Source organism: Cherax quadricarinatus, chromosome 6 (assembly GCF_038502225.1).
Source record: "Cherax quadricarinatus isolate ZL_2023a chromosome 6, ASM3850222v1, whole genome shotgun sequence".
NCBI lineage: Eukaryota > Metazoa > Arthropoda > Malacostraca > Decapoda > Parastacidae > Cherax > Cherax quadricarinatus.
The window spans coordinates 64933128-64945809 of NC_091297.1; the positions used below are offsets into that span (position 1 = coordinate 64933128).

Genomic DNA, 12682 nt, shown 5'->3' on the forward strand with positions numbered 1-12682 from the left:
TTATGTAGAGCGAGCCTCTGTAAGACATTATGTAGAGCTAGTCTTCGTTAGACATTATGTAGAGCGAGCCTCTCTAAGACATTATGTAGAGCGAGCCTCTGTAAGACATTATGTAGAGCGAGCCTCTGTAAGACATTATGTAGAGCGAGCCTCTGTAGATATTATGTAGAGCTAGTCTTCGTTAGACATTATGTAGAGAGAGCCTCTGTAAGACATTATGTAGAGCGTGCCTCAGTAAGACATTATGTAGAGCTAGCCTCTTTAAGACATTATGTAGAGCAAACCTCTGTAAGACATGTAGAGCGAGCCTCTGTGAGATATTATGTAGAGCGAGCCTCTGTAAGACATTATGTAGAGCGAGCCTCTGTAAGACATTATGTAGATCGAGCCTCTGTAAGACATTATTTAGAGCGAGCCTCTGTAAGACATTATGTAGAGCGAACCTCTGTAAGACATTATGTAGAGCGAGCCTCTATAAGACATTATGTAGAGCTAGCCTCTGTAAGACATAATGTAGAGCAAGCCTTTGTAAGACATTATGTAGAGCGAGCCTCTGTAAGACATTTTTTAGAGCTAGTCTTTGTAAGACATTATCTAGAGCGAGCCTCCGTAAGACATAATGTAGAGCTAGTCTTCGTTAGACATTATGTAGAGCGAGCCTCTGTAAGACATTATGTAAAGCTATTCTTTGTAAGACATTATGTAGAGCGAGTCTCTGATAGACATTATGTAGAGCGAGCCTCTGTAAGACATTATGTAGAGCTTGTCTTTGTAAGACATTTTGTAGAGCAATCCTCTAAGATATTATGTAGAGCTAGTCTTTGTAAGATATTATGTAGAGCTAGTTTTTGTAAGATATTATGTAGAGCTAGTCTTTGTAAGACATTATGTAGAGCTATTCTTTGTATGCTATTATGTAGAGCTAGTCTTTGTAAGCCATTATGTAGAGCTAGTCTTTGCAAGACATTATGTAGAGCTAGCCTCTGTAAGACATTATGTAGAGCAAGCCTCTGTAAGACATGTAGAGCGAGCCTCTGTAAGATATTATGTCGAGCGAGCCTCTGTAAGACATTATGTAGAGCGAGCCTCTGTAAGACATTATGTAGAGCGAGCCTCTGTAAGACATTATTTAGAGCGAGCCTCTGTAAGACATTATGTAGAGCGAACCTCTGTAAGACATTATGTAGAGCTAGCCTCTGTAAGAAATTATGTAGAGCTACCCTCTGTAAAACATTATATAGAGCTACCCTCTGTAAGACATTTTTTAGAGCTAGTCTTTGTAAGACATTATCTAGAGCGAGCCTCTGTAAGACATTATGTAGAGCTAGCCTCTGAAAGACATTATGTTCAGCAAGCCTCTGTAATACATTATATAGAGCGAGCCTCTGTAAGACATTATGTAGAGCTAGCCTCTGTAAGACATAATGTAGAGCAAGCCTCTGTAAGACATTATGTAGAGCGAGCCTCTGTAAGACATTATGTAGAGCGAGCCTCTGTAAGACATTATATAGAGCGAGCCTCTGTAAGACATTATGTAGATCGAGCCTCTGTAAGACATTATATAGAGCTAGCCTCTGTAAGACATTATGTAGAGCAAGCCTCTGTAAAACATTATATAGAGCTAGCCTCCGTAAGACATTGTGTAGAGCGAGCCTCTGTAAGACATTATGTAGAGCTAGTCTTTGTAGGACATTATGTAGAGCGAGCCTCTGTAAGACATTATGTAGAGCTAGCCTCTGTAAGACATTATGTAGAGCTAGTCTTTGTAAGACATTATGTAGAGTGAGCCTCTGTAAGACATTATGTAGAGCGAGCCTCTGTAAGACATTATGTAGAGCGAGCCTCTGTAACACGTTATCTAGAGCGAGCCTCTGTAAGACATTATGTAGAGCTAGTCTTTGTAAGACATTATGTAGAGCGAGCCTCTGTAAGCCATTATGTAGCGCGAGCCTCTGTAAGACATTATGTAGAGCGTGCCTCTGTAAGACATTATGTAGAGCTAGTCATAGTAAGACATTATGTAGAGCGAGCCTCTGTGAGCCATTATCTAGAGCGAGCCTCTGTAAGACTTTATTTAGAGCGAGCCTCTGTAAGACATTATTTAGAGCGAGGCTCTGTAAGACATTATGTAGAGCGAGCTTCTGTAAGACTTTATGTAGAGCGAGCCTCTGTAAGACATTATGTAGAGCTAGTCTTTGTAAGACATTATGTAGAGCTAGCCTCTGTAATACATTATGTAGAGCGAGCCTCTGTAAGACATTATTTAGAGCGAGCCTCTGTAAGACATTATTTAGAGCGAGCCTCTGTAAGACATTATGTAGAGCTAGCCTCTGTAAGACATTATGTAGAGCTAGTCTTTGTAAAACATTTTGTAGAGCGAGCCTCTGTAAGACATTATGTAGAGCGAGCCTCTGTAAGATATTATGTAGAGCTAGTCTTTGTAAGACATTATGTAGAGCAAGGCTCTGTAAGACATTATGTAGAGCGAGCCTCTGTAAGATATTATGTAGAGCTAGTCTTTGTAAGACATTATGTAGAGCAAGGCTCTGTAAGACATTATGTAGAGCGAGCCTCTGTAAGATATTATGTAGAGCTAGTCTTTGTAAGACATTATGTAGTGCTAGCCTTTGTAAGACATTATGTAGAGCGAGCCTCTATAAGACATTATGTAGAGCGAGCCTCTGTAAGACAATATGTAGAGCGATCCTCTATAAGACATTATGTTGAGCGAGCCTCTGTAAGACATTATGTAGAGCGAGCCTCTGTAAGACATTATGTAGAGCTAACCTCTGTAAGACATGCAGAGCGAGCCTCTGTAAGACATTGTGTAGAGCGAGCCTCTATAAGACATTATGTAGAGCGAGCCTCTGTAAGACATTATGTAGAGCTAGCCTCTGTAAGACTTTATTTAGAGCTAGCCTCTATAAGACATTATGTAGAGCTAGCCTCTGTAAGACTCTATGTAGAGCTAGCCTCTGTAAGACATTATGTAGAGCTACCCTCTGTAAAACATTATGTAGAGCTAGCCTCTGTAAGACATTATGTAGAGCGAGCCTCTGTAAGACATTATATAGAGCTACCCTCTGTAAAACATTATTTAGAGCTAGCCTCTGTAAGACATTTTTTAGAGCTAGCCTCTGTAAGACATTATGTAGAGCTAGCCTCTGTAAGACATTATGTTGAGCTAGTCTTTGTAAGACATTATGTAGAGCGAGCGTCTGTAAGACATTATGTAGAGCTAGTCTTTGTAAGACATTATGTAGAGCTACCCTTTGTAAAACATTATGTAGAGCTAGCCTCTGTAAGACATTATGTAGAGCTAGCCTCTGTAAGACCTTATGTAGAGCGAGCCTCTGTAAGACATTATGTAGAGCTACCCACTGTAAAATATTATGTAGAGGTAGCCTCTGTAAGACATTTTGTAGAGCTAGTCTTAGTAAGACATTATGTAGAACGAGCCTCTGTAAGACGTTATATAGAGCGAGCCTCTGTAAGACATTATGTAGAGCGAGCCTCTGGTTCTGGGGTCCACGGCCCTCCGTCCCCTAGGCTTCATGGTGAATCAGGGTCTGTTCAACCAGGCTGTTACTGCTGGCCGCACCCGAGCTGACGTACGAATCACAGCCCAGCTGGCCAGGTACTGGCTTTAGGTGCCTGTCCAGTGCCTTTTTGAAGACAGCCAGGGGGGTCTATTGATAATCCCCCTTATGTATGCTGGGAGGCAGTTGAATAGTCTTGGGCCCCGGACACTTGTTGTGATGTTTCTCAATGTACTCGTTGCACCCTTGTTTTTCATCATCTCCTGCCAAGTCTTTTGCTTTCATATGGAGTGATTTTCGTGTTCAGGTTTGGTACCAATCCCTCCAGTACCTTCCAAGTGTATAATATCCGAACGGTAATAAATTCATTCATGTATTTGTAAATCTATTTCTCTTTAGATGCACAGAAAGTACCGGCAATTAATTACGTCAACCTGTCACCATCGTCGTTACAAGCTGCACTAATTCATTCTTGATAATGGCCTTTACTCCTTTGTTTACTAATTCTGAGTCGCCTGATATTATTTCTTTATAGGAGAAACTGTCCAAAAACATTTTTTCCGCAACTGTACACCGAGAGGTGTACATACACTCGTGACAAGACAAGACAGGAGAATTTAGGTAATACCCCGTGTGGGGTGAGCTGGGAAGACGGGACAGACGAAGAATAGCGTAGGAGAGGAGTGTCCATAGTCATTGAAAGTCAAGTTGTACCAAGTAGGTGAGCTGGTGCAGGAGTCATCAATATCTTCCTCCTGTTCCTCAGAAGAGGATTAAGAGGGCGAGTCTATGATAGTGCTGGCAGGAGACTGTGGGACGGCAGTAGTGTAGAAGTGTATTGATGTGTCAACAGGCTGGAAGACGTGGGAGGCGGTGGTTAAGGCAAAATAATCAGCGTTGTCGACGGTGAAGGTAGTTGTAGAAATTTCACGAATAGTTGCTGAGTAGGAGACAGGTCTGCAAGTGCAGTGAAATTCACAACTCTGGGAAGAATCTTAAGGATGTCGGCTGAAGGTATGGAGTCAGGGAAACTGAAGGGAGACAGGTCTGCAAGTGCAGTGAAATTCACAACTCTGGGAAGAATCTTAAGGATGTCGGCTGAAGGTGTGGAGTCAGGGAAACTGAAGGCAGGCATGTTGTTCAGGCGGAATAGTTCGTTTATGGTGCTGTTGAAAGCGCCGGGGTTTCCTGCGTTTGCAAGGTGTGCATACACCATGCAGTACAGTACCTTGGAGGGAGCACCATCGGGGAGTGGAGAGGGTGTCTGTAAAGTGGCGTGTAGAATCTTGGTGGTGTCGGCTTGTAATTTGGTTATTGCAGCGTATGTCGGTGAACTGGAAGTGTTCTCTTTCAGATCTTCTTTAGTTTTCTTGGATATGATTTCTTTTCTAAATGGCACTTAACTTCAAGGGTATGATGATTACCCTTGCAACTAAGACATGTTGGAGCCGCAGTGATGGTGCTGGATCTGAATTCGTGCCCATCATTCCCACATTTAGAGCAGAACTTCTCATCCTTGATTGGACAGTCCTTGGTGGTGTGATTATAGGAGTAACAGGTCCACCAATGGGAAAAGTGTGTGAAGCGTTCTGGTTCTGTATGGCTTGGCTGGATGTGATAATATGAGATGGCCAGTCCGTCAGACATAGCTTGGGCAGCCATAGAGATGTCTGAGAAGGTGATCTTTATCACTGAAGAGGCGTTAGGGATCTTGGTGATGATGTCTACCGAGGCCCAAGTGTTTTGTTCCTCGATAGATGTCTTCAGTGCTTCAGTTGAGAGAGAGGTGACGATATTGTCAAACCTTTTCAAAAAGATGGATCAAGAATGAAGACGGGGATATGATGAATTGTCGTGTTTGTAGGGTCTTAAGAGAAGAGTCGTCCGTGAGTTTTGATGTTTTAGTGTCATCAGTGCAGACGACAATGAAGGAGTCCTTCAGGGAGTGGATTGCCGTAAATTTAACATGCAAGGAGGTCCTTATTGCGGTAGCTAAAGCCAGCTTGGTGGAGTCATTAATTATTCCATTAACTGACTTGATTTTCACACGATGCGGCAGCATTGTGAGAAGGAGGAGGCGGTGCTTGAGGGATATAAATTCCACTCCCCAGCGGGGATCGAAGGAAGACAACTGGAGAACAGAGTGACTGACTTTCCGGTAGCAAGGCCAGCGACACTCGTGAGAATTTAGTTAATCCCTTTCTCAGGGATTAAATTATTTTTAGCGAGTGGTGAACAGGTGATGATATGCAGCCTTAATGACCATTGTGTAGTAGATAAGCCAGTCAACCAAATCATTGAATATAAAGATAAACATGAACACCAATAATGATAATGATTTTAATAATAATTCTAATGATAATAACAATAATATGCATAAATTTAATGTTTATACAAGAGTTCTGAAGCTCTGATACATTACACTATATAACACAATTTTTGTTCCTGCCAAGTAAGTGTTATTTTCAAACTCCTTTTATTGAAAAAATAGAAAATGCCCATTATTTGTTTTATACTTTGCTTTTGTCACTTACAGGATGAATTTTTAACAAAAAAATGACTAAATTTCAATATTTTTAGCTAGTTTTGGATGTAAAGCAAAAATATATAATAAAATAAATAAAATTTACATTAATAAAATTTGCACAAATTTCCACCATCACTATTATCTCAATGTATTAAACCAATCTGCTATATAGTTGATGAGTTGAATTTTTTGCAACATAACTAACTCGTGACACTTTTTGCTTCTTTAACCTCAGAGAGGTTAAATAAATTGACAGTAGTTGACAGTGCTTGACAACTGAAAGCCTTCTATCCTGAGAAATTAATCCTCCAGTTAAAATCATTGGTGCTTTCTTTTGTCCGTCTCTTGGTTACCCCAGTTAAGTCTTTTGAACAAATATTAAGACAAATCTCAACATATGTAATTTAGCGTTTAAGATACATTATGAGTTTTTTTTTTCTGGCCGCAGATGAAAAAGAGACATTTTAAACACATTAAAGTCGCTACAGTGACACTGAAGGTTGATCTCATGAGAGTTGATTACCCTGAGATATGGTCAGCTAGCGTGTTATCTTGAAGTTAGCGAGATGTATCCGTCCCCTTCCCCCCGCCTCACTCTGTGTTCAAGGTTTCGGCCCAGGATCTTGTGTACTCTGTTGTCTGTTTAATTTCAGAGTACTAAAAACGGTATTACAAATACGCTTGCATCAGTAATGTTCAAGGATGTTGGTATCCAGAGTACATACAACGAGAGGATGATTGTAAAAGGATGGAGCTTATAAAATGTTCTAGGGGCATTGAAGCTGTTTTCACATGCACGGTCTTAATTAAGAACCTTGTCACAGGCCCCCACTCTGACACCTCGACACTTATCATCATTGTTTCTTGTTATGTATTCCTTGATGCATTGAAGTGCCTCTCCTGTTATTCCTGCCTTCTCCTCTATATTTTGCACTAATCTTTTGTGCAGAACTGTATCAAAATCCTTCTTACAGTTCAAGAAAATACAGTCTACCCACCCCTTCTCTCACTCCTGCCTTACTTCTGTCACCTTGTCGTGAAACTCCAGTAAGTTTGTGACACAAGATTTCCCCTCCATAAAACTGTGCTGGTTATATATAGGCTTAACCAGTCTTTTTCTGATAATCTTCTCCATGACTTTGGATACTATACATGTCAGTGACATTGTCTGTAGTTTAATGCTACCTGCTTGTCTCCTTTCTTAAAGATTTTGACTACATTTTCTGTCTTCCACACGTCAGGTAGTCTCCCTGTCTCTCAGGACTCAAGATGAGATGTTCTCTGGTCCCTCCGCCTTTGAGGTATCTAGTTCATTTAGCAGCCACTTCACTTCCTCCTGGGTTGTGTGTAATGTGTCCAACACTTGTTGGTGTACCCTACTATTCCAGTTTGCTGGAGTCCATTCTGTCTCTACTGAAAATACTTAAATCTCATATTTAGCTTTTTACATACTTCTTTGTCGAAGGGGAGGACAAATTCAGTTCCTTGGATCAAGAGCCCTCACACGAAATAATGGAAATTGCAAGTAGTATTGAGCTGCAGATACATATCAGTGTTATTATGAATGTTGCAGTGATCACAATGTTGAATGTTGTTATGAATGTTGCAGTGATCACAATGTTGAGTGTTGTTGTGAATGTTGAAGTGATCACAATGTTGAATGTTATTATGAATGTTGCAGTGATCACAATGTTGAATGTTATTATGAATGGTGCAGTGATCACAATGTTGAATGTTATGAATGTTGAGGGGATCACAGTGTTGAAGTGATTAATATTAAGCGTTTCAAGAATGTTGCAGTGATAATAATGTTGAGTATGCAATAACTCTTGCAGTCATCATAATGCTGAGCGCTCCACTAAGCAAGATGATAACTCTTGCAGTCACCATAATGCTGAGCGCTCCACTAAGCAAGATGATAATAGCCAGGTCCTAATTGTTTCTGCTTACACTTACAATTCTTGCATGTTGCAGTCACGATGAATTCTCACCAAGGACTGGACGATGTGTTGCAACAGCTGGGAGTTGGTCCCTGGACCTTCTGCTTCTTCACACCATACTTCCTAGGTAAGTCTTCACACCATACTTCCTAGGTAAGTCTTCACACCATACTTCCTAGGTAAGTCTTCACACCATACTTCCTAGGTAAGTCTTCACACCATACTTCCTAGGTAAGTCTTCACACCATACTTCCTAGGTAAGTCTTCACACCATACTTCCTAGGTAAGTCTTCACACCATACTTCCTAGGTAAGTCTTCACACCATACTTCCTAGGTAAGTCTTCACTCCATACTTCCTAGGTAAGTCTTCACACCATACTTCCTAGGTAAGTCTTCACTCCATACTTCCTAGGTAAGTCTTCACACCATACTTCCTAGGTATGTCTTCACACCATACTTCCTAGGTAAGTCTTCACACCATACTTCCTAGGTAAGTCTTCACTCCATACTTCCTAGGTAAGTCTTCACACCATACTTCCTAGGTAAGTCTTCACACCATACTTCCTAGGTCAATCTTCACACCATACTTCCTAGGTATGTCTTCACACCATACTTTCTAGGTAAGTCTTCACACTATACACCCTAGGTAAGTCTTCACTCCATACTTCCTAGGTAAGTCTTCACACCATACTTCCTAGTTATGTCTTCACACCATACTTCCTAGGTATGTCTTCACACCATACTTCCTAGGTAAGTCTTCACACCATACTTCCTAGGTAAGTCTTCACTCCATACTTCCTAGGTAAGTCTTCACACCATACTTCCTAGGTAAGTCTTCACACCATACTTCCTAGGTAAGTCTTCACACCATACTTCCTAGGTAAGTCTTCACACCATACTTCCTAGGTAAGTCTTCACTCCATACTTCCTAGGTAAGTCTTCACACCATACTTCCTAGGTAAGTCTTCACTCCATACTTCCTAGGTAAGTCTTCACACCATACTTCCTAGGTATGTCTTCACACCATACTTCCTAGGTAAGTCTTCACACCATACTTCCTAGGTAAGTCTTCACTCCATACTTCCTAGGTAAGTCTTCACACCATACTTCCTAGGTAAGTCTTCACACCATACTTCCTAGGTCAATCTTCACACCATACTTCCTAGGTATGTCTTCACACCATACTTTCTAGGTAAGTCTTCACACTATACACCCTAGGTAAGTCTTCACTCCATACTTCCTAGGTAAGTCTTCACACCATACTTCCTAGTTATGTCTTCACACCATACTTCCTAGGTATGTCTTCACACCATACTTCCTAGGTAAGTCTTCACACCATACTTCCTAGGTAAGTCTTCACTCCATACTTCCTAGGTAAGTCTTCACACCATACTTCCTAGGTAAGTCTTCACACCATACTTCCTAGGTCAATCTTCACACCATACTTCCTAGGTATGTCTTCACACCATACTTTCTAGGTAAGTCTTCACACTATACACCCTAGGTAAGTCTTCACTCCATACTTCCTAGTTATGTCTTCACACCATACTTCCTAGGTAAGTCTTCACACCATACTTCCTAGGTCAATCTTCACACCAAACTTCCTAGTATGTCTTCGCACCATACTCCCTAGGCAAGTCTTCACACCATACTTCCTACGTATGTCTTCTCACCATACTTCCTAGGTAGGTCTTCACACCATACTTTCTAGGTAAGTCTTCACACTATACACCCTAGGTAAGTCTTCACACCATACTTCCTCAGTAAGTCTGCACCACATACTTCCTCCGTAGCTCTACACCACACACTTCCTCGGTAAATCTACATTACATACATCCTCAGTAAGTCTTCACCACATACTTCCTCAGTAAGTCTATAAGACATATTACCTCGGTAAGTCTACACCACATTCTTCCTCGGTAAGTCTTCACCAAATACTTCCTCGGTAAGTCTTTACCACAAACTTCCTCAGTAAGTCTTCACCACATGCTTCCTCAGAAAGTTTTCACCACATACTTCCACAGTAAGTCTTTACCACGTACTTCTCAAATAAGTCTTCACCACATACTTCCTAAATAAGTCTTCACCACATGCTTCCTCAGTAAGTCTTCACAACATACTTCACAAATAAGTCTTCACTATGTAAGACACATATGCAACAGTTAGGTACCTAACTGTTGCATATGTGTCTTACCTAACAACCTGTCGGTATTTTATACCATTTTAATGTTCAAGTCTTCACTATATACTTCCTCAGTAAGTCTTTACCACATACTTCCTAAATAAGTCTTCACAAAATTCTTTCTCAGTAAATCGTTACCACATACTTCCTCAGTAAGTCTTCTTCACATACTTCCTCAGTATCTCTTCACCATATGCTTCCTCAGTAAGTCTTAACCACATACTTCCTAAATAAGTCTTCAACACATAATTCCTCAGTAAATCTTCACCACATGCTTCCTAAGTAAGTCTTAACCACATACTTCCTCAGTAAGTTTTCGCCACATGCTTCCTCAGTAATTCTTCACCACATACATCCTCAATAAGTCTTTACCACATACTTCCTCAGCAAGTCTTCACCACATACTGCCTCAGTAAGTCTTTGCCACATACTTCCTAAATAAGTCTTCACCACATACTTCGACAGTAAGACTTCATCACATACTTCCTCAGTAAGCCTTACCCACATACTTTCTCAGTAAGTCTTTACAACATACTTCCTCAGTAAGCCTGAACCACATGCTGCCTCAGTAAGTCCTTACCACATACTTCCTAAATAATTCTTCACTACATATTACTCAGTAAGTCTTTTCCACATACTTCCTCAGTAACTCTTCACCACATGCTTCCTCAGAAAGTCTTCACTACATACTTCCTCAGTAAGTCTTTACAACATACTTCCTCAGTAAGTCTTCACCACTTGATTCCTCAGTAAGTCTTCACCTCATACTTCCTCAGCAAGTCTTTACCACATACTTATTAAATAAGTCTTCACCACATACTTCCTCAGTAAGTCATTGCAAGACACTTCCTAAATAAGTCTTCAACATATACTTCCTCAGTAAGTCTTCACCACATACTTCCTCAGTAAGTCATTGCAAGACACTTCCTAAATAAGTCTTCACCATATCCTTCCTCAGCAAATATTCACCACATGTTTCCTCAGTAACTCTTCACCACAAACTTCCTCAGTAAGTCTTTACCATATACTCCTTAAATAAATCTTCACCTCATATTTCCTCAGCAAGTCTTCACCACATGCTTCTTCGTTAAGTCTTCAATACATAGTTCCTCAGAAAGCTTTTACAACATACTTCCTAAATAAGTCTTCACCACATATTTCCTCAGTAAGACTTTACCATATACTTCCTCAGCAAGTCTTCACCACGTACTTCCTCGGTAAGTCTTCACCACGTACTTCCTCAGCAAGTCTTCACCACATGCTTCTTCGTTAAGTCTTCAATACATAGTTCCTCAGAAAGCTTTTACAACATACTTCCTAAATAAGTCTTCGCCACATGGTTCCTCAGTAAGTCTTCACCACATACTTTCTCAGTAAGTCTTTACCACATACTTCCTAAATAAGTCTTCATCATATACTTCCTTAGTAAGTCTTCAACACATACTTCCTCATTAAGACTTCATCACATAATTCCTCAGTAAGTCTTCACCACATACTTCCTCAGTAAGAATTCTCCACATACTTCCTTAATAAGTCTTTAGCACATACTTCCTCAGTAAGTCTTCGCTACATGGTTCCTCAGTAAGTCTTCGCTACATGGTTCTTCAGTAAGTCTTTACCACATACTTCCTCACTAAGTCTTCACCACATACTTCCTCAGAAAGTCTTTACCACATACTTCTTAAATAAGTCTTCACTAGATACGTTTACACTACATACTTCCTCAGTAAGTTTTCACAACATATTTCCTCAGTAAGTCTACACCACATACTTCCTCAGTAAGTGTACGCCACATATATCCTCGGTAAGTCTTCAGCACATACTTCCTCAGTAAGCGTTAACCACATACTTCCTCAGCAGTGCTTCACCACATATTTCCTCAGTAAGTCCTTACCACAAACTTTCTAAATAAGTCTTCACTACATATCACTTAGTAAGTCTTTTCCACATACTTCATCAGTAACTCCTCACCACATGCTTCCTCAGTAAGTCTTCACAACATACTTCCTCAGTAAGTCCTTACTTCATACTTCCTCAGTATGTCTTCACTATATACAACCTCAGTAAGTCTTTAGCACATACTTCCTAAATAAGTCTTTACCACATACTTCCTCAGCAAGTCTTCACCACATACTGCCTCAGTAAGGTTTCGCCACATGCTTCCTCAGTAATTCTTCACCACATACATCCTCAATAAGTCTTTACCACATACTTCCTCAGCAAGTCTTCACCACATACTGCCTCAGTAAGTCTTTGCCACATACTTCCTAAATAAGTCTTCACCACATACTTCGACAGTAAGACTTCATCACATACTTCCTCAGTAAGCATTAACCACCTACTTTCTCAGTAAGTCTTTACAACATACTTCCTCAGTAAGCCTGAACCACATGCTGCCTCAGTAAGTCCTTACCACATACTTCCTAAATAATTCTTCACTACATATTACTCAGTAAGTCTTTTCCACATACTTCCTCAGTAACTCTTCACCAC

The 12682-nt window shown here is 40.5% G+C and overlaps 1 protein-coding gene across 1 annotated transcript in view; it reads left to right on the forward strand.

Annotated features, from left to right (window-relative positions):
• Nucleotides 1-8043: 8043 nt before the first annotated feature.
• Nucleotides 8044-12682, forward strand: part of LOC128693902 (solute carrier family 22 member 20) — a 435254-nt gene continuing 430615 nt past the window's right edge. Inside the window, exon 1 of the mRNA XM_070081771.1 lies at nt 8044-8133. Coding sequence (XP_069937872.1) covers nt 8046-8133 — 88 coding nt within the window. The 5' untranslated portion in view covers nt 8044-8045. The remainder of the gene's footprint in view (nt 8134-12682) is intronic.